The sequence below is a fragment of the Cydia fagiglandana genome, chromosome 18 (assembly GCF_963556715.1).
Source record: "Cydia fagiglandana chromosome 18, ilCydFagi1.1, whole genome shotgun sequence".
Classification (NCBI taxonomy): Eukaryota; Metazoa; Arthropoda; class Insecta; order Lepidoptera; family Tortricidae; genus Cydia; species Cydia fagiglandana.
The window spans coordinates 7941000-7967483 of record NC_085949.1 but is presented as its reverse complement, the minus strand read 5'-3'; the positions used below and the strand labels follow the sequence as shown (position 1 = coordinate 7967483).

At 37.4% G+C, this 26484-nt stretch overlaps 1 protein-coding gene across 1 annotated transcript in view; it reads right to left on the bottom strand.

Moving 5' to 3' along the window:
* The window catches only part of LOC134673601 (uncharacterized), a 74890-nt gene that overhangs the window by 27488 nt on the left and 20918 nt on the right, over nucleotides 1-26484 (bottom strand). Inside the window, exons 20-38 of the mRNA XM_063531600.1 lie at nucleotides 26120-26327; nucleotides 25545-25640; nucleotides 24557-24764; nucleotides 17995-18014; nucleotides 17257-17417; nucleotides 13268-13475; nucleotides 7727-7813; nucleotides 7339-7568; nucleotides 6733-6946; nucleotides 6125-6220; nucleotides 5538-5767; nucleotides 4921-5146; nucleotides 3436-3531; nucleotides 2891-3120; nucleotides 2450-2666; nucleotides 2266-2358; nucleotides 1524-1753; nucleotides 778-982; nucleotides 423-515 (exon numbers count right to left, since the gene is read on the bottom strand). Of these exons, the coding sequence (XP_063387670.1) occupies nucleotides 423-515; nucleotides 778-982; nucleotides 1524-1753; nucleotides 2266-2358; nucleotides 2450-2666; nucleotides 2891-3120; nucleotides 3436-3531; nucleotides 4921-5146; nucleotides 5538-5767; nucleotides 6125-6220; nucleotides 6733-6946; nucleotides 7339-7568; nucleotides 7727-7813; nucleotides 13268-13475; nucleotides 17257-17417; nucleotides 17995-18014; nucleotides 24557-24764; nucleotides 25545-25640; nucleotides 26120-26327 (3148 nt within the window). The remainder of the gene's footprint in view (nucleotides 1-422; nucleotides 516-777; nucleotides 983-1523; nucleotides 1754-2265; nucleotides 2359-2449; nucleotides 2667-2890; nucleotides 3121-3435; nucleotides 3532-4920; nucleotides 5147-5537; nucleotides 5768-6124; nucleotides 6221-6732; nucleotides 6947-7338; nucleotides 7569-7726; nucleotides 7814-13267; nucleotides 13476-17256; nucleotides 17418-17994; nucleotides 18015-24556; nucleotides 24765-25544; nucleotides 25641-26119; nucleotides 26328-26484) is intronic.

The following is a 26484-nucleotide window of genomic DNA, read 5'->3' as shown; positions in this document are numbered from 1 at the left end:
TAGGTTTCAGATTATATAGAATTTGCAGAATTTTAAGCAAATGAAATGACATCTAAATCAGACAGGGATTAATTACCTCTTTGTATCTTCGTAATTAAATCTTCTATGATTGCTTTATAAGTTCTTCACATACATAACGTATTGTGATGGCGTGTAAGTATGTGCGCAATGCGCATACCTGTCTTAATAATTCCAGCAAGCCTATTATGGATCGGTGTATCCACATTTATCCACGTGATAAAACAAACTGTCACTTTTTAACTCTGCGGGATAGAAAGAGATGGACACCGTTTTATCACGCTGTCACGTAGACAAATACGACCATCATATCCGTACAGAATGTATATACGGACGAAATACTTTTTTTTTAATTTCGGGAACATGAACGGTGGTTCTTGTAAATAACATGTATTTGTTCTTACCTCGTCTCCATTCGCTGTCTATATTTTCACAGGCGTACATGATGGCAAATGAGGTGTAGTCCGTATCAAGTACCCAATATTCAACCGGATCAGCTAAAAAACAAGCACACAGTTGATAGATTAAAATTATTCAATTCGTGGTAAGCCTCGACGATGTTGAACTGTGAATTCGATGTTTTTATAAAAAACTGGAGAGAAACTGCTCAACACCGGGACATGTGGCAAAAAAATAAGGTTTTTGCCCAGCGGTGGTATACTTGAGGTACATAACTAACAAAATAAACACTTGTGGAAACTGTAGATTATTATAAATTAATGACATATTTGGGTTTTAAATATCTTGTTGCTAACTTACCATCAGGATAAGTAACTAAGAATTTCCCCTCATTGCCAATTGCCACCAGATTTGCGTACCCTTGGCTGGTGTTCAGCCGTTCGTCGTTGACCTGAGTGTGAACTACTCGCAGATAATCTCCGTCAACTGTGTATGTCGTATCGTCACATGTTCCGGTCGATGAGTCAACCGGGTAGCTTTCTATTAGACGCCAGCGGCCAGCGAACTAGAATATAATTCAATACATAGTTATACAAAATACTCTTTATTGCACGCCTCAATAGAAGAAAACAATACAAAAGAAAACAGCAATACAAGCAGAGGAAAACTACAGGCGGCCTTATACCGGGTGTTGCCTCTAGGTATATTACATTCCTCAAACTACAAAACTTTTTATTCAACAACTTTTAAAAATTATGAATCCTTAAGACTTCTTCTTCTATATCTCTTTTTCATACTAAATAAGTTTTGCCTTATACGCACACACGCACAATTTTTCGGTAAGAAAATACATGTTTTGAAATTTGTGTTATTTACGAGTACTAAAAGCCAAACTAGAAAAAAAATCATTTTAAAACACTTTTTCGCTTCGTTGTTACCGATCGTAAAACTAAACGACTAACTGACTTTTACTTTTTTGCAAGAAAAGGTATGGTAAGGGAAGTAAGTCAACTTTCTACGTATTTTTACTTATAACTATCAAAATATAGGTATAGATGCTTCTTGTGAACGTATAAGTCTCGGATTAAATAATTCTAGAACATTACCATATCAGCGTTAAAGTTCTGTACAACAGGAATATCAGTCTGACACTGTCCAACGATCACAACAGGCTCCCCAGGTTCCAGGTCAGGCAAGTAGAAGCAGGCTGGATCTGATTGGTCCACGCGCTCGTAATATTCGTTACCAAGCACATCAATGCTGGAAATAGCTTCATCTATGATTGTGGTAGCCGTTGAAGAGAGCTCTTTTGTCCTGCTGAGCTTCCAGCTCCATACTGAAAATAATTGTTTTTTTGTGACTACCGGTCTGGCCTAGTGGGTAGTGACCCTGTCTGGAAAGCCGATGGTCCTGGGTTCGAATCCCGATAAGGACATTTATTTGTGTGATGAACACAGATATTTGTTCCTGAGTCATGGTTGTTTTCTACGTATATAAGTATGTATTTATCTATATAAGTATGTTTATATCGTCGCCTAGTACCCACAGTACAAGCTATGCTTAGTTTGGGGCTAGGTCGATCTGTGAAATATTTGGGAACATCTTACACAGATCATCTGTGTAAGATGTTCCCAAATATTTATTTATTTTATTAATTTATTTGTGTTTAGAGATAAAATCCATACTAATATTATAAATACGAAAGTGCAGTTAAAATCACATAAGGTATACAAATTAAATATGTATTGTTTAATACACACTTCTAAGAATCTAAGCAATAGTCGTAATGAATGCCCCCGAAATTCAGAAACCCATGTACAAAAAAGAACGAACTAAATTAACACTTACTTCCTCTATAATCGCTATTGATGTTCACACAGCTGTAAGCCAATGCATGGCCAGTGTAATCAGTATTCAGGATCCAATAAGGAATTTCGATAACTGAAAAGTTAAAATTAAAACAATTAAATTATGGTATTTTGTCAAAAAAAAATACAAATCACGAATCATAAAAAAACAACAATTCACTTACCCTGACCATCCGAGACTATAGTTATTACCAATCTGGCACTTCCATCAGTTGAAGTAAAAGCTACATTCCCTGAAGAAATTGTCAGGAACTGGTCTATAATTTGTGATGACTGAAGATTTAAAGTTGTGCCCGTGCCTTGCGTGAAATCATGGCTGATACACTCTCCTGTTTGTTCTATCTTCGGATAACTTTCAATTTCGTGCCAAACTCCTTGAAACTGTTAATAAAATATAAAGTCCATAATGAGATGCTGGTATAGTTAAAAACCACGTGATCACCGATTGGATGAATTGCGGCATGACAGGATGTATAGGATTAAGTATAGGATTCCTCCTATACTAGTCTAGTTTAATTCTTATGATAAACTAAACCTTTTCGTCTGTTTGTTCGATTCATGAACTTTGTCCTGACAAGTCGCAGCTTTTTAAACATCATACGTACATCGTTCAAATTAAAGTTAGGAACAGCAGCGATCCCGTCATCGCACTGTCCCGGGAATACGACAGGAACGCCAAGCTCGGGTACGGGATAGTAGAAGCATCCATCGGAACTTTGATCTCTCGTTTGGTAATAACGATCGTCCAAAACAGGTATTGAAGCAATAACTGCATTGATTGCTGTGTTGGCCTCGGCTAGTAGCTCTTTGGATCGGCTGAGCTTCCAACTCCAAACTGAAATGGTGAAACAAGGAATTGACTATTTTGCACATGAGAGAACAAAGTAGAAAACTTATGGCCAGGCAACACCAGATGCGTGTCTGCGTGCATTAACTAAGTATCTGGTGTGTCTTGAAATTTAATGACCAGTGTTAGGATTTTTGTGGAACTTTCAAACTGCCGCTGTGAGTTGTCTCTTACGCGTATCGATTTTCAATGCTCTGCTAGGGATTACATACAGACTTCTGATTGGACAGAAGTAGGAGAATACAAATGATTCAATCTTGGAGTCAAACAAATATAAAACAAATTCGTTAAAAAAGCAGTTACCTCCTCTGGTGTCGGGGTCAATGTTGTAGCAAGTATAAACTAAAGCGTAGTTGTCATAGTCGGTGTCCAACACCCAGTAGTCGGTTGAAGTTGTGTCTGAAAGTAAACCAAGTAATGATTCAATATTTTACTAAACACGGTACAAAAGGTCCCAAATTTTTTAAAATAGCCTACATGTTTGGTTACAAAGATTATCCAACTAATAAGCGCCTGTTACCTAGTTACAAATGTTTTAATTTTAATGCGTATTACGTTTCAGTTCTCAAGATTTGCAAGACATTTTGCAAGATGCAAGACATTCGGAGTTTTGTTCTATTTCATCAATCGTCATTGTATTTATTTTAGCACGAACGTGTTCGATCTTATTAGTTAGTTTTTGGGTAGATAGTATTCCATTGTCATTACATTAAAAAACGTACCTACTTAGATAAATTATATTAAACGCGATCAATTGAGTGACAATATTTTTTTACTGTAGGTATTGCAAATGTATGAAGTACAAGCGGCCCGACGGAATGACACTTATTCCGTGGAGGCTGGGGAGGACGCTTGTGTGGGACGCCACCTGCGTTGACACGCTGGCGCCGTCCCACCTACAGGCGACCTCCGTCAGGGCGGGAGCTGCGGCTACAACTACGGAAATGTCCCAGCGTCTCATCGACACCACAGGTGACCAGAGGGCTGGCAGCTACCTCGGCCAGAGAATAAGCCTGGCCATCCAAAAAGGAAACGCTGCCAGCCTCCTGGGCACCATAACAAACGAAGGCGACCTGGGGAGCATTTTTTATTTATAAGTTCTGTTAAATTTTAGTTTTAATTTTAATGTTGTTTTTATTATCACTTTATTAGTACAAATTATCTTTCATGTCATCTGTGAACACCTATCCAAAACGTTGTTTTCATTTGAAAATACAATTAAATAACTTTACCATGCTATTACAGTGTACCTTGGACCTACCTATAGTGTCGTAATCATAACATCATAACATAATTAATAGTTTTATATACAGATAACATATCTATATTCCGCGTTCATATCCAACTGATAATCACTTGTCAATTAGATTAAGGGCCAAGATCACTCGTGAATTTTCAAGGGCCAAAATTATAACGGCCTCGTATACCAGCCTAGTCTGCATGTCTGTAGTGACTCTGCATATGAAGCTGGACAACCTGGGTTCTAATCCCGGTAATGGTACCTAATAATTTGTGTGTTCATTGCGAATATTTGTTCCTGAGTTTTAAAGGCTTTCTAATTATGTATATATCTAAGTATGTATATCGTCACATTCCTCTCGCGTCAAATGATGACATATCTATGGTCAGTACATTTTTATATGGAATAGGTAGCCGTCACGTAAAATGTTTGTAGTAATTTTTTTGTAAGGCTAGCACATTAATTTGTTCAGTAATGGTATTATATCCCATCAATAATATTACATGTAAATAGATGCAGTCTCGCAACGCAATTCTTATTTTACTTACACGGTGTTCCATCAATTGGAAAGGTAACAACCAGCTTTCCAGTACCACCCGCATCAGCTGCTATGGTGGCATTTCCGCGAATGGTATCCAGTGCTTGGCCAGTAACTTGAGTATTGAATACATCGACGATTCCAAGCTCCTCGTCTAGTGTGTATCTGGCATTATTACAAGTGCCAGTTTGGAAGACGGAAGGATATGATTCGATTTCGTGCCATAATCCCATATACTGAAAAAAAAAGATTAAGCTACTAATGGTATTGGCAGAATGTATGATGTTTACTCAGCAGCAGTCCGTATATTTTCATGTTCCATAAAGTACCTAAATCAATAAAATGCGAAAATAAGGCACATAGATTTCTATGTTCATATGAAACCATTCACTCGCAGCATTTGAAATATAATGTTTCCTATTCTGCCTGTTCAAAATATTGAGATCAACTTATTTTAAAGCAGGTAAAATTACAAAAATATGAATGTTATTGTGCACTGAAAAGTCTGAAATAAGTGCATTTTATTTATTTATCTTCAATGGTGATGCTGATGATTTCCACCCAAACGTATTCTTTAAAAAGCCGGAATTAAGTAAATGTGCATATAATAAAAAAAACACAACTTACTCTTTCAACATCAAAATTAGCCATAGCAGGTATGCTCATATCGCAAGAGCCTCTGAAGACCACGGGCTGGTCGACCACATGTTCAGGGTAGTAGAAACATCCATCGTCCGACTGATCGGTTAGTTCGTAATACACGGTGTTAAGGTCCATAATCGAGTCCACCACTTCTGTGACTGCTGCCCGGGCGGCATCTGTTTGCACTCTCGTTCGGCTGGTTATCCAACTGTACACTAAAATGAAAATAATAATATTTGTACCAAAATGCTTTCGTGGAATAATCACAATTTTATTTTTATTGAAAATTGCCATATCATTATAATAATAATCTAAATACGCAACAATAAGTAACTAAGTACATACATTTTATTAGCTTTATTATCTCATTTAAGTATATACCTACTTATTTAAAAAAATACCCTTAATTTGGCAAAAATCACGGCAGGTCGTGAGTTCAAACTTTCGCGCTCAACAGTAGGTATCAATGATTCTGATTATGAAAAAAAAAAATACAAAAAGAGGGTATAAGATTGTGCAGTATTTTGGATACTGCCAAATTAAGGGACACGTAATAAAAATTTAAAAAATACCTCGTTTCTGGTTATTCGGTTGGTCGATGCAACTGTACAGTATGGCATAGTCGGAGTAATCTGTGGCTAATACCCAAAGTTCTTGATCTGCAAATACTGAAATAAAACACGAAAACAGAGACATCATTTTTAATGCCTATCCCTCTGCCTCTGGCTTGCCTTAGCCGGCTGTCCAGAGTGGACTAAGAGAGCTAAGTACGTTCTGCAAATCATTTTTGATCATGTCACGAGGTATTCCCACCGCTGTTGGAAGTAGCATCACAGAATAAATAATAGTAGTTACTACCGTACTATCCTACAAAACCGAAGTTTGACAGCGGTTCAGGGTCGAATCATGCTGTCCCTTTCTAATATATGGCACTATTCCTTTCGGCTATTTAAGGTTGTCAAAATTCAAGCCATTATCTTATCTGTGGTCGTGCAAGCAAAGGGACGTCAAGTTGTGTCAACCCTAATAATTGCTCGGAGCAATGCCGAGCCGAATGGAGCCGAGTTTGCCCGAAGGCCCCAAGGGAGATGTTTCGCACCCCTGGTAGCATATCACAGCAAACATTTATCGAGATGAAATTATCAATACAATTTAAATGGAAGGTCTTTCTCATACTCACCACCAGGAGCTATCTCCAAAGTCACCGACAATTTCCCGCCACCGTCAGCATCTATAACCGTCGCCGTTCCCGTGACAGTTTCCAGTCCCTGGTTGACCACCTGACTGTTCACAACGTTGACCACGCCTCCTGCAAGGGTGTACTCTGCTCTGGCACAGGTTCCAAGGGCGCTTTCAGAGTAGTAGCTTGATATTTCGTGCCACAATCCGGTGAACTATGAACGGTGACATTAAGAAAATAAAGGTAAATTAGGCAAGTATTACATAAAATAATAAGTAGTTAAATGTAGTAAATTTTAGTAGCTAGGTACATACTGAAGAGTATCTGTTTTTCGTCAAAGTATCTAATGTCTTCAAAGTTTATTTTATTTAGACACACAAATCGTACCTAGTACAAGGTTGATTTGTAAGTGGGCTCTCAGATTTTTTTAAGTATATGGATTAGAGAATTAGCTTGGGCTTGGGGGAAGATTTTTGGAATGGTGAACTAATGTAATATTTAAACTGCTAGCAAGCAGATTTTGTGATTGTGCTTATAAGAGCGTTGTTTCAATTTTTTGCCACGGGTCGCTCCGCTCGGTAATCCTGTATATGCATATTTACTCACTCTTTCAACATCTAAAGAGTCTACAACGGGTATGTTCGCATCACATTGCCCGGGTAGCAGGATGGGTTGGTTCTCTTCAATCACGGGTAGCTCATAGCAGGCTTCCTCGCTGAAATCCGTGGATCTTAGTTCAGCTAAGGTGATGCCGAGGAGATTGTTCAGGCTGGTGTTCATCAGAGCAAGGAACAGTTCAGTGAATGTTTGGCCTCTGCCCAGTTGCCAGATGTATACTGCAAGGAATTACGGTTTTTCTATTGATAAACGAAACTATTTGTTAAATGACGTAATCTGATGTAAATAATCTTGATCCTGATATCGATTTACATACAAAGTGGGACATAACATAAGAATGTAGTATAATATACAATCAATTAATTTTTGCACTTACCAGCTCTTTGATTTGCGTTTATGTTGACACATTGGTAAGTGAGAGCGTAAGTGGTGTGATCCGTCATCAGAACCCAAAAATCGACAGCTGAAATAAAGGAAAAATATAATGATTTAAAATATACATACATATAGAATATTTCCCGGAGGGGTAGGCAGAGACCACGGATTTCCACTTGCTACGATCCTGACATACCTCTTTCGCTTCCTTCACTTTCATAACATTCCTCGATTGGGTCCATATTGGGTCGCATAATAATTGATTGTCCTAATGTAATGTTACGCATAAAACTTATTTCGCATAATTGTTATTGTGCTGAAAATATTAATATTTCTGAAAAATTATAACACAAACCTAACCTAACCTACCTACCCTATTCTACACAACCTATGCAAAATATTTTCGAAAATACTTTCTGTTACAGCTGGAGAAAAAATATGCGAAAAAAGTTTTATGCGTAACATTATATAATGACAATCAATTATTATGCGAAGAGATAGGATCCCTTTAAGACGTTATCCTTTGTGGCTATAGTTGCTTAAAAGTTGTTTGTGAAAGCCAGTCCAAGGTGATTGTTTTAGGATAGCTAAGCCAAAAAAATGTTTTTGATAAGACGAGATTTATTTAAAAAGTAACTAAAGAAAATATGTGACGTTCCACGGCAAAAGGTACCTTATGGCGGCTGGCGCTTACGTCGCATAGCGCCGCAATAATATTGGAGCGGCGTTAATAAAAGCGTAAGCGCCAACCGCCATAAGGTACCTTTTGCCGTGGGAGGTCACATATTAAAGTGAAGTACAATTACCCATTAATATTAGTTGCCTTTAAATCCATATAGGGATCCTACAAAGGAAGGGTCATGACTTGTTGTCAATATTTATTTTAGACTAGCTGTGCCCGCGGCTCCGCCCGCGTGGAATTCGATCTGTGTCAGTAAGCGGCTAATTTCTAATCCTAATTTCTCTACCTCTCCCCTGGAGGCGGAACTTGAAGTATAGTTGACAGATGGATATGCTAGAGGACTGCAGTCCAGATACAATATTTTACAATTAGGTACCACAAAATAAAACTACAATCCAAAATCAATAGTTTTGCGATATAAAAAAAAATCGATATAAAAACGCAATTTGATAGACATTTGTACATTTTTACTTTTAGTATGGAAATCAGTCACATCATTTTATCACGAAAATCAACAGTACTACAGCAGTAACGTTGCAACAGAGTAATGCTGCCGCAGTCGCCATAATTATAAAGTCATTGAAAACGCGAGCGAAGCGAGCGCGAAAAATTTTCGATATAAAAACGCAATTTGATAGATAGTTGTAAATTTTTACTTTTAGTATGGAAATCGGTCACATCATTTTATCTCGAAAATTGACAGTGCTGCAGCAGTAACGTTGCAATAGAGTAATGCTGCTGCAGTCGCCACACATCAGAAAGTTGTTGAAAACGCGAGCAGGCGTGTCTGACTCCGCGATTTCGTCGCTTTGCTACAGGTAGCTAAAAGTACATCCGTTCGGCCCCAATTTTGGGGTTTGCCATAAGCCGCGCGTGGCGCTGTCGCCACCTAGCGGCCATATCTGTGCTGATCGTAACAGACGCGTTTTGTTAGAGAGTGAGTCTTGAAGTACTTAGTACAATTATTGATTCTGTGACGCGAGCGAAGCGAGCGCGAAAATTTTTCGATATAAAAACGCAATTTGATAGACAGTTGTATATTTTTACGTGTAGTATGGAAATCGGTCACATCATTTTATCACGAAAATCGACAGTGCTACAGCAGTAACGTTGCAACAGAGTAATGCTGTTGTAGTCGCCATACATTAGAAAGTGATTGAAACCGCGAGCGAAGCGAGCGCGAAAATTTTTCGATATAAAAACGCAATTTGATAGATAGTTGTGCATTTTTACTTTTAGTATGGAAATCAGTCACATCATTTTATCACGAAAATCGACAGTGCTACAGCAGTAACGTTTAACAGAGTGAGAGTGACATTCCATTTCCAACTGCAGCTGCAATACTGTTAATTTTACTATGGAAACGCGTCGCTGTCATTGTCAATTGCCATAGAAAATGAACAGTATTGCAGCTGCAGTTGGAAATGGAATGTCACTTTAATGCTGCTGCAGTCGCCACCCGAATGTCACTTTTATCGTAACTTATAATGTTATTGTAAACGCGAGCGAAGCGAGCGCGAAAATTTATCGATATAAAAAACGCAATTTGATAGACAGTTATACATTATTTTTTACTCGCGCCAACCAGGCGCGAATCCAGGATTTCATACAGAGAAGGGACGGGACAGTTTTCTATCAGCCTAGCTTCGCATAGGGCTCGACATTTAAGGGTCTCAGCGAGGTTGTTTTCATACAGAAAAGATGCAAGAAAGCAGAGCTTTGAATTGACCAAGTGAATTGAATTGGCGAAGTGTGAGCAAGGCAGAAGGCCCAGCTGCGAAAGAGGAAAGCTTGGATTTGGATCCACGCCCAAGTGTAATTAAGGGAGAAGATCAACTTTGCCATATTATGTGTAGAGTTAAAGGTGACTCAGCTCAGGTAAGAAAGCACATCAAATTGTATGAAAGCATCTCATAACAATCAGTCAGATTCATATAATATGTATTCTCATTTCTTTTATTGATTTTAATTTCTTTTCCTTTTGTAAGATTTGATATGTTTTCTGAAAGAGCTACGTATTTGTGATTTCATGTACATATATGTTTATTTTTTATATCAAATTCTATAAAGTTATGTACTCACTGAGTATAATTGCATGAATTCTATAGTAATTTAAATTGTATTTTTCTTAATTACTCGTAATGCATGTTAATTATAAGATGTAATAATGTTTTGGAAAGATGTGTCCCGCCGAGTTTGTTGCCGGTCCCATATTGGGATACCCTCCTCCAATTGAGGGGGGATTTAAATCTTCTCGGGGCAGAGGTGTACGGTTGGAGCCGGTAAAGGTTTATTTGACGTTCATAAGCGCATTGTAATATGCCTACTTGAATAAACTATTATTTATCTTATCTTATCTTTATAAGGCAGAAGACCTCGCGTGAGACCTTACGCCGAACTGCAAAGGAGTGGCTTGAAATCGAATCTATGCATGTAATCAGGACTCTTCTACTGCTCGCTCTTTGGCTTCACTCGAAAGCGCTACTTCATAGGATGCTTTTAGTTTTCGGCTTTCACGGGGCCCCTTATAACACTTTGACAGTTAGGTCTCAGGATCGCGGCTAAGGAGCAACTCGGCTTGGCCGACAAATCTGGCGTGCAAGAGAGCAAAATTCGCTATAAAATCGGTAACCTATGTCGAAAAAATCGGCTGGCCGCAAGCCCGAAAGCAAGATTTTTTTCCATGACTTTAAGGGCCTCCGCGTAAGGTCAAATCGAAAGCCTACGTTGGAGATGTTCTTACGTACCCTCACTCTCTTACTTGATCCCTATATACGGCCCTTCGTTATTAGATGGGTACTTGTATGTACACGTATAAAAATTTCATGTAGGTACCTACTCCACGACGACTGCAGTGCTAATGCAGCCTGCGCTTTTTTTGGCCTACGGTTTTGGTGCCATAAGCAAGTGCTTATTTTGCTTAAAAGGGTTAATCCGGCACTGCAAATGACAGAGGTCAATGTTTTTTTTTCAAAGTACCCACCTTCGTGGTCATTATTATTAAGTGCTTAAAGTAGGCGATACGTATGAATATAGATTTGATATGGGTGCAATAATTACGATTCATGATAGAGAAAATTAATAATTTTAAATAACTATGCAATGCAATTCAATCCAAGAGATATTTCAAAAGCTAGCGGTCTCATGGGAGACGATGGGCATTGAAGTCGGCGGCAAGAGGTTAACAAACCTGCGCTTTGCTGACGACATAGTCCTCTTCTCCCATACGTCCTCACATCTGCAACAAATGCTACAAGACCTCAGCACGGCGAGCCTTGAGGTTGGACTTACAATGAATAGAGCGAAAACTCAGTTGATGACCAATCAAGCTAAACATAGCATTGTGGTGGATGGACAGGATATACAATATGTCGACGAGTACGTTTACTTGGGCCAGATAGCATCCTTCGAGAACAGGCGGTCTATCGAAATCGATAGACGTATCGAGAACGCCTGGAAGAGCTTCTGGTCCATGAAAGCGCTAATGAAGGGCGACCTTCCCTTGTGTCTCAAGCGCAAACTCCTTGACATGTGCATCCTGCCCATTCTAACCTACGGTGCACAAACTTGGTCATTAACTGAGGCTCTAAAATCTAAACTCAAGGTTTGCCAGCGTGCGATGGAGCGTAGTATATTAGGTGTTCGCAGAACTGATCGGATCAGAAACACGGAACTACGCTCCAGAACTAGAGTTGTAGATGTAGGCGTCAAGACCGCTAAGCTTAAGTGGGACTGGGCCGGACATGTCTGCCGCATGCACCCAGAAAGGTGGGCCAAAATGGTTACTGAGTGGGACCCACGGAATACAGTAGACGGTGCAGGCCGGAGTTTAGGCAGACCAAAAAGGAGATGGCGGGACGACTTGGACACATTCTACCCCAAATGGTGGGAAAATGCCGATGACAGGGTCGAGTGGAAAAAACGAGGGGAGGCCTTTGCCCTGCAGTGGGACACCAAGTAGGCTAGGAAAAAAAAAAAAAAAAAAAACTATGCAATTATACGCGTGTTGATATGTGTGTTTATTTTACCTCTACGTAACTATGTAAACTAATTTTTAGTTTTCTTGATTACTTAATGTTTACTCAGTTCCCCAAAAGATGGCACTGTGCAATGAGGGGCAATTAATTTACCGTCGTTTAATTTTGTTGTATTATTAATTTATTAAATCAACATAATTATTCCATTATTTTTGTTGATATATCCGTACTCCCTTTCTAAACTTAGAGTTAATTTGGCAAAATCTTTCCTCGGTGGCTTATTCATGTCACAATGTATTAAATTCAGCGCCATCTGTTAGTTTACCAGGATACTCAATAGTTGTAGCACAACTATTGAGCAATAGTTGAAAAGAGTTTGCCCCTCTTTCCTAAGTAGCGCCATAAGATTCAGGGGCAAACTTAAGTCAATCGAGTGTTGTGGCTACCCCCCCTTTTAGGGGTTGAATTTTTATAGCCTATAACCTGGCCGGGGATTTTCTCGACAGATTAGTAAAGTTTTCATCAAAATCCGTTCAGCCGTTTTCACGTGATGCGCGTTCAAATAAACAGACAAACAGATAAACAGACAAACAGATAAACAGATAAACAGACAAAAATTCTAAAAACTGTTGGAACGTGTTCTGTTATCGATTCTAAGTATCCCCAGCCAACTTTTTTTCAAATATCTTCCATGTACAGACTTTCGACCCTCTACAGCTTTATTATATGTATAGATAGATAGATAGATAGATATGTCCCATAGTTTATAATTCGCTGACATAAGAGCTATGGGACATATTTTTGAGGTGATTTGTGTACCCATATTTTTACAGTTGACTGTACCGAATCTATGAAATCTGTCACAGATCCTCATTTTACTTACGCTCAGATAATCCATCTAAGTTAAGTGACAGTTTAGCGGTCCCCTCTTCCTGGCTGACGGTGCCATTGATCTCATCATAGAAGTTCCGGTTCACGGACTCATAACTGATGCTGATCACGCCATCTTCACTGGTCAGGCTAAGACGAGAACAGTCTCCGTCTTGCTGGGGATTGTCTGTTCTGGAGACTTCGTACCACGCGCCAAGGAACTGGAATAATAAGCACAGAATAAATAATAATACTAGGTACAGAAGATTCACTCTCTAACAAAACGCATCTGTTACGATTAGGACAAATATGACCGCGACCACGCGCGGCTTATGGCTAGCCACCAAAAATGGTGTGGGACGGATGTACTTGTACTTTTATCTGTTGCAAAGCGACGAAATCGCGGAGTGAGCTACGCCTGTAATAAGTCCTATGTTCACAACTTTTTACGACAGAGCGAGGAAATGAGCAAAATTTTACAGACTTTTTAGGGTGCCGTACCCAAAGAGTAAAAATGGGACCCTATTACTAAGACTCCACTATCTGTCTGTCACCAGGCTGTATCTCATGAACCGTAATAGCTAGGCAGTTAAAATGTTCACATCGCCGTGTGCCTGCTATACTGCCACAATTCAAAATTTTTGATTTTCTGGATTATTGCAGATTCGTATTCAAAATTGTTCAATTTACGACCTTATTTCGAGAGCCATAGCAAAAAAGGTCTTTAAGAGCCTTTTTCTCACAAGTGGCCTTATGCATTTGACCATAAATTGTCAGAGAATTCCCTGCAATACAGCCACTTTTGAGTTGTGGCTATAAAGCACACGTTTTAAATGAAGCTTTTGAGTTGCGTCCTAGAAAATAATAATTAGCTGAGTTACACATAATTATTATTATCGCGTACAGTGATCTTGTTCCTATCAAAGTTGATATAAGTTCAAAAACTAAAACCCGACTACTGCAAATCGCGCTCTAAAAAGTATGAAACAAGATAGAATTCTTATCTGAAGCTATCAAACAGGAAATATTATAAATGTTATAATTTTTTTAATAAAAAAATACAACGTAATAAAAGGTACGTAACCAATTTTATTAAGAATATACAGGGTACATAAATAATCATACAAAAGTAACTTAAATATATCTAAATATTAAAATATTTTAATCTAAAAGGCCTCCGCGGGCTGTACCGGGTGCAAATTTTTGATATATTTACAGAGATATTCAAAGGATCGCCGTGCATGGTCGTATGCCACGATTATAAACTTTAAGGTATAGTGGCATACGACCACAGCTATCCTCTGAATCTCTGTAAAAATATAAATAATGTAGTAAATTATACATAATACGTTGTATTTTTTTATAAAAAAATTATAATATTTATAATTTATAATATTTCCTGTTTGATAACTTCAGATAAGAATTCTATCTTGTTTCATACTTTTAGAGCGCGATTTGCAGTAGTCGGGTTTTAGTTTTTGAACTTATTTTTTATTTAATTAATTTTGGGGTCATGACTTCGTTACTAACTACCTATTCGAAGTCACTTTATATTACTTTTTCGAGGGCATCCCCAGTACAGAAATACACGCAGAGCGCCACATATATCGGGCTGCGCTATCCTTTGGCATGGAGGCGCTTTCGGCGCCCAGCTTTGGAACGTGTACAGTGCGCCTCCTACGTCGGGCTACGCCCGACTCTATTACTATGAGGGCGCCGAAGGCGCCCGGCTTTGGAACGCGTAGAGCGTGTCTTGTACGTCGGGCTACGCCTGACTCTTTTAGTATAAGGGCGCCAAAGGCGCCCGGCTTTGGAACGCGTAGAGCGAGCTTCGTACGTCGGGCTACGCCCGACTCTTTTAGTATAAGAGCGCCCAAGGCGCCCGGCTTTGAACGCATACAGTGCGCCTCGTACGACGACGGGCTACACCCGACGCGTTGAGTATGAGGGCGCCGAAGGCGCCCGGCTTTGGAACACGTACAGCGTGCCCGCACGTCTTTCAGCGCGCCACGTACGTCAGGCTACGCCCGACTCCTCTAGTATGAGGGCGCCGAAGGCGCCCGGCTTTGGAACGCGTACAGCGAGCTTCCTACGTCTCTTGTACGGCTGTTTCATACATTTTGGCTGATCTGGACTTCTATACCTATTCACGTTATAAAATATTGCAGGTCATTAAAAAAAACACTATGTTTATAGCGGCCAAACAAATTTATTTTGCAAATACCTTCTTGTATCGCCGTAGTCGGGTAATACGCGGATAGAATCCAGAGCGCTTGTAGATTCATAGTTCGAATTACCTACCCGATAAATTAATGTTTCATCGGGTGCATGCAAGCAAAGCCGGTCGCAAAAGCTAACAATATTTATATATTTGAAATGTGCTAACTGAGCTCTTTCAAATGATATACATCACGTAATCATTACTTATTTTTATTTTTTTCGTTCGTGACTTTATGACCTCTAGAGGACGCCTTGTTCATTTTTTGTGACTTCATATAGCCTATAACCAGCGGACGATTAAGATAATTCGAATGACATATCGTTTGTCAAATTATAATGTGTACTTTAGAAGTTATGAGGGAACAAATGAACATACATACATACATACATACATACCTACCCACATACATACCGGTCAAAATCATAACCCTCCTTTTGCGTTGCCGTAGTCGGGTAAAAATAAAGGGATTTTAACTATTTTGGTGTTTTTATTTATATTTGCATGGTAACCTTTATCCAATAATTTTGTGTTTAAATTTGGCCGCATCTCAAAATTTTTAAAAAACGGTTCTGCAATACGGCCACAACTCTAAATACCTGTCTTTCGGGCCTTGTGTCTTAAAAAATATACATTTCTTTTAAAAAGTGGCGTGGTCATAAGGAAGGTTATATCATTCCGAGTAAAAAAAGCTATTTTTTAAATTCATAGACCTAAAACTAAAAGAGTAAGATCCTATTAAACACCCTGAACTATACTCTCAAAACTTTGAGACGCGATTTCTCGAAAAAACGGTTTTTTGAGATGTGGCAGTGTAGCAGGCACACGGCGACATATGATGTACTTCTGTTGCCGCTATAGCAACAACACTAAAAATAGAATGTAGTAAATATTTAAGTGGGGCTCCCATACATCAAACGTGATATTTTTGTCGATTTTTGCGTAATGGTACGGGACCCTTCGTCCGCGCGAGTCCGACTCGCACTTGGCCGGTTTTTATATCACGTTGATTTATGATTCGTACTTATTGCAGTCCTTTTGCATACGTAGAGAAGCTTCTTTAATTTGCCGTTGTTTATCTAATCATAATATCTACATCTAGTGACGGCAATAAATTACCAAATTTTTTGATTATCTTTTATTTGTTTCAATTGATAGAATTTAGTGTTCAAGGTCACTGGATTTTACACTTCAATCTTACATAATTATTTAATTACTTAATTTGTGACTAATAACCGGGAGTCATGCATCTTTCATCGAATAGCTAATCAATTAATCATTATAAGAAAAAATACATTTGAGTTTTTTTATTAGATTTTGCACCATTTGTACCCCTGTTTAGGGTATTAAGTCCGACAATCCAAATCATAATAAATAAAATAAAACACCAATTCAATACTTTTCTTTAGCATGTTTATTTTTCGTAGGATTAAGAAATAATCCAATAATGATGAATACTATGTAGGTACATAGGTACCTATCTATAGATAGCTATAGACTCTATAGCTATACTATACTATAGAGAATTAGGTACCTATCTAAAGGTTTAGCCATAAAAATATATTATGATAATATGATATGTTATAATTTACAATTAATATCTATCACTCTACCAATCACTCTGATAAAATTGCCAATAGACAGACACTGAAGATCACATTTCGAGTTTCATAAATCATCATGAAATTATTAACCAAGGTATAATTATTTCAAATTATTATACAACTTTCTCTAAATGAGCGAACTCACAGCATTAAACACGCACTTGATAACTTAAAACTTACATTGTCAATATTGAAGCCTGCTTGTAAAGTAATGTCCGGGTTACACTGTCCATCCTGGATGATTTGAGCACTAGTTCCTAACAGCCCTAAAATACTAAAACCTATTATTAATGTCAACATCATGAGATCATTATTGTCCCCGCTCACCAATGAACCCACCACTCAAATGGCGTTATCATCTTAGCTTATCATATTTATAAAAACTTTATCTATCGATATTTGGTATTTAACGTTAATCTTGTGTGCCGTGATTTGCGGATAATAATTGGTTTAATGTCGGCACGTCAATAGTAGCGGAAGATATCGACTATGTTTAGGTATTAGTGGACATAGTATACAATCTTAGAGCATTTAATAACTGGAGTCGCCTTTAAGAGCTTACACCTCTGCCGACAAACTTGCACAAATGTGCAAACTTTTGTATGGACTGACATGGCTATTTGTACGTTACGTACAAATCATGTAGAAATACATGCAAGCAATACATTTGACATCTCCTCCCCCGCAAAAATCGGCAGACTGTTTCGGAAAAAAATGACAGCGATGACATCTCCAGTTACTAAATGCTCTAAGTAGGTACTTAGGTATACAATAGATAGATAAGCATACAGTTGAGTAGGTACTTATCTGCAAAGTGTGTTCTTAGTAATGATATTCTAACAACAAATTGTTACCATAGTCATATACTTAAGTACATCCTTTATATAATGAGCTAGTCTTGATTCATTTTCTATTTACATGTACAACAACTAAATCTTCTGGAAGTTTAAACAACTTCAAACGATCAGAATATAGAATAAAAAAGAGACTTGCTCATCTATATAACTTCATCTTCCTGATACGAGGCAGCCATTAAAATTGCTTCCAAACGCTCGGTATTGTTTTTTGAATCCCCAATTTTTCACCGTAGTTCCTTTAAGTAATTGCCAGCTGTAATGCATGTACGGGAATTAGCGGTCTGTCAAAAGTGTCCCAACACTAAAAAGTGGGTTACACGTTAATTCTGACTCGTTTATGTAAAACTTACCTATATTTGAAAACTAAAACCACATATTTTACTTAAAGCATACACTAAAGATAAGATTTACAGAAACAACAAACATTTAGATAGTTATTAATTACTAATAATTAAATCATTGCTCGTGTATTTTATCTGTAGATGTTTAGGTAGATAATGAAGTTATTTGATTCGGATAATAATATTAGTTTTTTATCCTAATACCGCGGCAGGAAGTTATTAATGATAAATAAACTAGCTGCTACCGTTTATTATACATATATAGTAGTATACCCTATAATGGACTTGGAACCAGTAATAGGACAAAAAAACATAATTCCTCTAAAATAAGTATCTAAAAGTAGTTTATAAACACTGGCTGTATATTATCATAAATAAGAGTCCTAGAGCTGTCTCAGTTTTAAGTTTCATTAAATTTGGTTGTTTTTTAAGAAATTGGCGTCAACCCAAAAGTTGTCGTGTCACTGAAAAAAAATACCACTACGAATTCTTAACAACTTTGCTAAGAGAGGTGAGTTAATTTATTAAATTTTAATTAATTAATACTTGATGAAAACTAGAATGTGTTTTGTTAATTGCATTTACCATGAGATAAGGTATACAACACACTATGTTGTGACTCCACAGATGTAAAAAAAATAGTGGTATTTGGCCCAATCCCATTATAGGAGCTGTAAAACTGCGTACCTCCTATGATGGGACAATTGACAGAATGATGCTTGCCATGCCATAATTTCATGTTTAAACAATACAGAAGTAAAATGTAGTTACGAAATATGGACTTCGGATAAATTAATATCGTTTTTCCAAACTTTTATTTAACTTGCCCTGTTAATTAGTGTGGGTCCAATCTTGGTAGCTGAATTTGAGCCATTTTTCGATTTCCGATTCAGTTGAAATTTTGTGTAAGTACGTAATTAAGTATGCAAATCGGATGATAATGCAATATTATGATAACATGGACCTGATCTGATGATGGAGACAGGAGGTGGCCATGGGAACTTTATCGCAATAAACCCTAACTAATTGTGTTTGGGTATATATTAGAATTGTATCGATGGATCTAATACAATAATAATTGGCTGTGGAAAGAAAAATACATTCAGCGATAAAAGCTTAAACCAGAAATTGATTTTTTTGCCGTAACTTATTCCCTATTTCAATATTTTATACTGATAGAGCAATGTCCATTATAGGGGGCCCATTACTGGATCCACGTCCATTACCGGGGGCCCATTACTGGAGCATTGGTGTCCATGACTGGAGAAAAAAAGCATAGTTTTAATTTGCTAAATATGTGGAAACTAATTGCAGGATCTTTGATACAACACGCCTAAAACATGAAAGATGGATAGGACTTTCATCTTTTAACACGCTAAGCGGTAGACCATTTACATGTATATGGGAAATATCATAAATACTCCAAATTTCCTCTTAAATGTCCCATGACTGGTGCTGTTACTATAGGTATTTAAAATAGGCTACTGTAGAAGCAGATTTCAATCAGTATCTATAATATAATATCAAAAGTATTTAACTACTTAATCAAAAAATGTGGTAACTTTATAGTTGTTTTTAACGACCTATAGAATGATGTGATGAAAAATTTACTTTGACTTTTAGTTACCTACATGTCTGTATAGAGTGACCTTCTTCCCGAGTGCGGCCCGTAATTTTCGAAGAATAATGAAAAAAAAATAAAGCGAAGAAATTCTACTGGAAAAGTATAGGAATGGAAAAATTGCCACCAAGAAACAATGATATTCGGAAATTATGAGCCACCACACTCCTCCACCCCCTATTTTTTTAAAATTTTAACCTTAATAGAGTGACGGCACCAATCATGGACATGTTAAGCGCACTAAATTAGAATTTCGTTTAAAAATGGGATGTTTTTTGACGATACAAAAATGGTGATTTTTTTTTCGGCACTTAAATACATGAGGAACATTTAAACAAAACCAAAAATTCTGTATGTGTAATACATAATTAATAAAAAATATATAAATTGAAATTTACGAAATCACCATTGATGGACATCAAAAATTCAGTAATGGACACCCAGTCATGGACATGGACCCAATTATGAACATCCATTAATGGACACTTTTGTATTGAACACATAAATGAAACAAATGATGTCACAAATCAACTTTTATTAACGCTATTTGAACTTTCATTTAGATTTCTAAGTTATACTATAAGAGTTTTAGTCCGGTTGCCGGCTGCATGAAACAAACCTGATCAAAAAATAGAATATACCTACCCTGTAGAGGTACCTGACATTTAGTACCTTCCAACTTTCAACGCACTTGGTCGGCCTAGGCTTAACCTGGCAGATTTTGTACAAATGGCAAAAACGTTGGACAAAAAAACATCAAAAAAATACCTCATCGAAAAATTTAATGAAACTTGTATGGTAGGATACCTGACCTTGGGGACAGTAAAAAAAAAGTGGTCGGCCTCACCTTAGCCTGGCAGTTTTTGCAGTCCGACCAGATTTATTGGACCACATGACACCTACAATTTACCTCATAGCAAAATAGAATTGTTGACGTATGTCTTGGTCGGCCTCACCTTAACCTGGCAGCTTTTGCAGTCCGACCAAATTTATAAAAAAAAAACATGAAAAAGACCTATCGAAAAATCGTATGAAACTTGTATGGCACGATAGCTGCCTTTGAGGACAGTAAAAAAAAATGGTCGGCCAAATCCTATATTGGCCGGCCGATTGGCGATTGGGTCGATCAAATTTGTGGTACCACGTGAGAGCTACAATTTACCTCATCAAGAAATAGAATTGGCAGTTTTTGCTGCCAGGCTACGAGTTTTTGCAGTCCAACCAAATTTGTGGTACCACGTGACAGCTACAATTTACCTATAGGATGAAAAAAACGGATTATAATAGCTAAAATAAACCTATTGACGTATGGCTTGGTCGGCCTCACCTTAGCCTGGCAGTTTTTGCAGTTCCACCAAATCTGTGGTACCACGTGACAGCTACAATCCCTACAATTTACCTCATCGAAAAATAGAATGAAACAAACAGATTATAATAGCTAAAATAAACCTGTTGACGTGTCTTGGTCGGCCTCACCATAACCAGTCAGTTTTTGCAGTCATACCACAGTTATAAAAAAATCTTATCGAAAAATCGTATGAAACTTGTATGGTACGATAGCTGCCTTTGAGGACAGTAAAAAAAATGGTCGGCCAAATCCTGTATTGGCCGGCCGATTGGCGATTGGGTCGATCAAATTTGTGGTACCACGTGAGAGCTACAATTTACCTCATCAAGAAATAGAATTGGCAGTTTTTGCTGCCAGGCTACGAGTTTTTGCAGTCCAACCAAATTTGTGGTACCACGTGACAGCTATAATTTACCTTGTCGAAAAATAGGATGAAAAAAACGGATTATAATAGCTAAAATAAACCTGTTGACGTATGGTTTGGTCGGCCTCACCTTAGCCTGGCAGTTTTTGTAGTCCGACCAAATTTGTGGTACCGCGTGACAGCTATTATTTGCCTCATCGAAAAATAGGATGAATAAAAAACGGATTATAATAGCAAAATAAACCTGTTGACGTATGGCTTGGTCGGCCTCGCCTTAGCCTGGCAGTTTTTGCAGTCCGACCACATTTATCCATCCATCTAAGACAAAACAAAGAGCCCAATTATGGACAACTAAAAATACCCAGTTATGGACATCGTCCATTATTGGAAAATAAAGAGCAATCACAAAATCAACCCAACTCAAATGTTTAGTGCAATAAATTAAATAATTTAACACAATAAACTAAAAAAGTAATAAAAAGCTTAAGCTTGGACACTTGTCCATTACTGAATTTCATAAAATATCGAATCCAGTAATGAACAAACCCCACAAAAAACTTATTGCTGTGATTGGACATATTCAACTTAGCTCAATTTACTTGCAATATAGTATTATTCAGTAAAAATAACATTAAATCTCATTACAACATAACACAAGATAATACCATGCACAAATATGTACTCACCTTCTTAACGATTTCAACAACAATAACGGATTTTTATGACCACCGCCCGCAACGAGATTTTACTTCGCAGCCATCTTAGAACAAAACGGCTGATTTTGGTGACATGTGTCAAAATGACAGCTCAAACGTCTATTGGTTATGCTTTAGTGTTGCCAGTTGAAAAATGTTGGGACAGTTGCTTAATAAATTCGATCAACGTAAAAAATGTCCATAATTGGTGCCGTGTCCATTACTGGTGCCGCCACCCTACTAAGTAGCGGCTCACAAAATACACCCATGTTCCAAATTTATTTAAATATATATAAGTAGCATAAAGTTTTCTAGTAAAATATCTGTGACATACAGACAGACTGAGGAACAGACGACATGACTAAACTATAAGGGTTCCGTTTTCTAATCTAAGAGGTAGCCGTAGCGTTATAAACCAGTCTTAGAGGCCCTACAGCTAATGGGTTTACTCATTCTAAATAGGGAATTCAATGAACGAATAAGCCGTTTTTATGGTTCCGTACCCGAAGGGTATAAAAACGGGTTTGTGTTAGAATGTCCCCATAATATTTAAGTAATTATTTATTCTCTGCTGCGGTTGATAATCTGCCGCATGCCGCATGGCGTGCATTGCAATACCTAGGTACCTACCTAGGGTAGGTTAGGGTTACCTAGGTATAGCAATGCGCGGGATACATTTTTCACCCTTGAACCCCGAATTTAAACTGTTGACGCTTCTATCTAATTTACAGAAACTTGATAGGCACATTGACACATTTATTTTAATAAGCCGCTGTGTCAGTTTTTATCATAATCGGCAGATAAATAAAATTAATGTGATAATAGTCACATGCATTACCATGCGCCATAAATGCTAGGAGCTTATATATTGAAATATTTTATCTTATTGATAAATATGCTTACTTTCTGATTAAATCAAATATACTTACTATAGTCTTTGACTAAGACTCCGTTTTAAAACTTGAAACTTTTTAGTCCCTTAAGAGCCCGTTTTTATTTGTAGGTTGTCGCGCTCGGATTTTAGCCGGATGTCCCAATAGCAATGAAAATCGGTGTCGGGCAAGTGTGAATTGAATAGCTTCATATATAATGATCTGCCACTGGGATATACGATTAATACGGGCCTGACATCCGACAAGTGGGAATGGGTTCTTACATTTCGTATAACGGCTAAATCCTTTAAAAAAGAACTCCAGGTCTAATGTTGAGTTTACACATTCAGGTGGGTTCTTTAATTCTAAGACACTTTTCGTTACATACGGAAAAAACCGTGTTATCTGTTGCTCACTCGTAGGTAGACGGTAGGTGGACGGTGGTTGGTGGACGGGTGGTAGTGTAGGTGAGATAGAGAGTATTTACTGGAATAGATTTTTCGAACAGGTTTTGCCATGTACGAAGCGCCGGAAGCTCCGGCCCTGCCCCGGTCCAGTCTAGCGTGAGTGATGACTATGGATTTTCTATGGAGAGCACCACGTGATCACCGATCAGCCATCATAGAAAATGAGACGTCGGACGCCTCGCTAAATTATACTTCGTTTTTTTTAGCATTAGAAATTAGGCAAACAATCTTGATGTGTCTTTTAGTTGAAAAACACATTTTAAAAATAAGTTACGGCAAATATGTAACAATTATGAATCTAATACGATCATTTATATTCTTCTGCTTTCATAAGTAATAATTTTATATTTTTATAAAGCGATTTTCAATTAAAAGACCTGTCAAGATCGCTTACCTTCTTGCAAGTTCTTTATAATGCTAAAAAAAACGAACTATAGATACCCAAACTATGAGACAGACAGGAAAAATGAGGGTAGTAAAATACTTTTTTAGAAGAGTTTCTTGCTGATTGTTGATTAAGGAACCCTAAAGCGTTGGTGATGGTTAATTAAAATAAAAAAAACAACATTAAAAACAAAAAACTTTACTTAGAAGTAAAAACGAATAAAAGTGTATATTATTATCACAAACAAAATTTTCTGAAATAATCAATACATAATCAACTTAAAATTAAATTAAATACAAAATAATGACGACGAGATCTAAACTATTTGACTTCTTAAAACATTTAAATATGAACTATAAATAAATTACGACTTACCACTAGCACCATTCCACTAACCCGGGGTTAGCCGTTTAAACCTGGAGTTACCATGGTTACCAGTACAATTTGACATTGAGTAGACGGTTAAACCACTTAACTTAAAGGGTTAGTGGGATGGTGCAAAGTGGCCCTAAAAGACTAAACTAATCTACATGACTAAATGTAGGAATACGGAGACTAGCATGATGATAATACTGCTCTTGACGAGGAGGGCGGAGCTGGGTTCATCGCAGTCGTCGTGTTGTGTGATGCTGATGAAGTAGGGTTGGTGGAATTCCTCCCTCGTGGCCATGTAGGTCTCGATGGCGTATCGGGCGTCATTGTTTAGTGTGCGGGAGCGACTCAGCTTGAACGCACCGACTGTAAACGATAAATACATTCAGAAAACTGTCAAAACATTGGTTGCCTATGTGGCGAACCTTTTTTGGTTGGCTCACCTCACCTTGCGAAAGCAGGCTGCTAAGTCAACTTTATACCTTGGTGTCACGTTAACTGTCTTATGTTAAATATTCTTGTAATGTCAGAATAAATATAATACGTTTTAATTTTACAGTGAATCATTATATCTTTATCTTATAATAGGAGTTCCACATCTACATTGCTTTTTAATGTTTTTTTTTTAACGCTGTCCTGTTCTCGCTTTCTTTCTTTTATTGCTGTTGGCCGCATTGTTGCGATTTATAATATATGTTCGAAAATAGATCGTTATTTTATTTATGAATCGTAGTGTAAGTATGTAGTTTATACTATTTGCTGTTTATGTATGTGTCTATTTAATAATCTAGTTTTTTATTTGGTTTTTGTTATTTTTATCTACTTACTTGTATCACTCATCTTAACTGTTTTTTGCCTTTTCTCCACTACACAAATGTTTTTTGGACAAGATCGTTCTTTAGCAATAAGGCCGCTTGTTGTTTACCATAGTTTAAGGTATATGCTTAATATGTATGTAACTTTGTTTAGTAGTACCACTGTATATATCTTGTATGTAAATAAATGATTTTAAACATAATGAAAAAAAAAGAACATTTGTATTGCATTGTCTGTAAAGTTAATACACTACACTACTTATCATAAGTACCTAAACTAAAACTGCCTCATTTTATCAATAAACTAATTAACAAAATTAAAGTTTCGTACCTATTCTCTGGTAGGAATTGATATTAGTGCAAGTATATGCCAAAGCATATCCTTCATAGTCCGTGGTTAGAATGAGGACTTCCACAGGCACAGATTCTGAAAAAAAAAATGTAAATATAAAATAAAATAAAAATGTATTTTTTATCACAAATTGAATTAGATGGATAATGATAATGATAAACGAAGTCAAATCGAACTAGAAAATGCTGCAAAAATGAAGTTTAACTGCTAAACAATGCTAATAAAAATATCCCTTGATAGCTTTATGCAAACTTTATCTATCAAAACCGATTTTTACATAATATTATAGACATATTTATGTAAAGTAAAGACATATGTAAGTCGTTATTATCATACCAGTCATTTGATATTTGAGGAAACCGGACTAATCCCAATAAGGCCTAGTTTCCCATCTGGGTTGGGAGGTCAGATGGCAGTCGCTTTCGTAAAAACTATTGCCTACGTTAATTCCTGGAATTAGTTTTCAAGCGGACCCCAGGCTCGCATGAGCCGTGGCAAAATGCCGGGATAACGCAAGAAAGAAGAAGATTAAGGCATAATTAAGTAACTCTTACCTTCACTGCCTTCAACAGGTAATCTGATTGTGACCGTGGCTCCACTGACTGTAGCAGTGCCTTCTCTAACAACAAGAGTTTCGTCATGGACTTCCCAGTGTTGCACTGAGACGCTGTCACCATCAACGTTCAATTTGGTTCCAATGCATGTCCCGTCATTATTGGCTGTGTAAGGGTATCTCTCAATGTGATACCATGTGCCTGAGAACTGTGAAAACAATTGTTTATTAATTACTGTTTTGTTAGAAATCTTTTCTAAACTCTGCCACATCCCATTTTTTTTAAATCCTACAGTGACACAACTCACAATTTGCTGCTTTGAGGTTCACATCGGGGCTTGACGGGGTCGATGGGAAATCAAATAT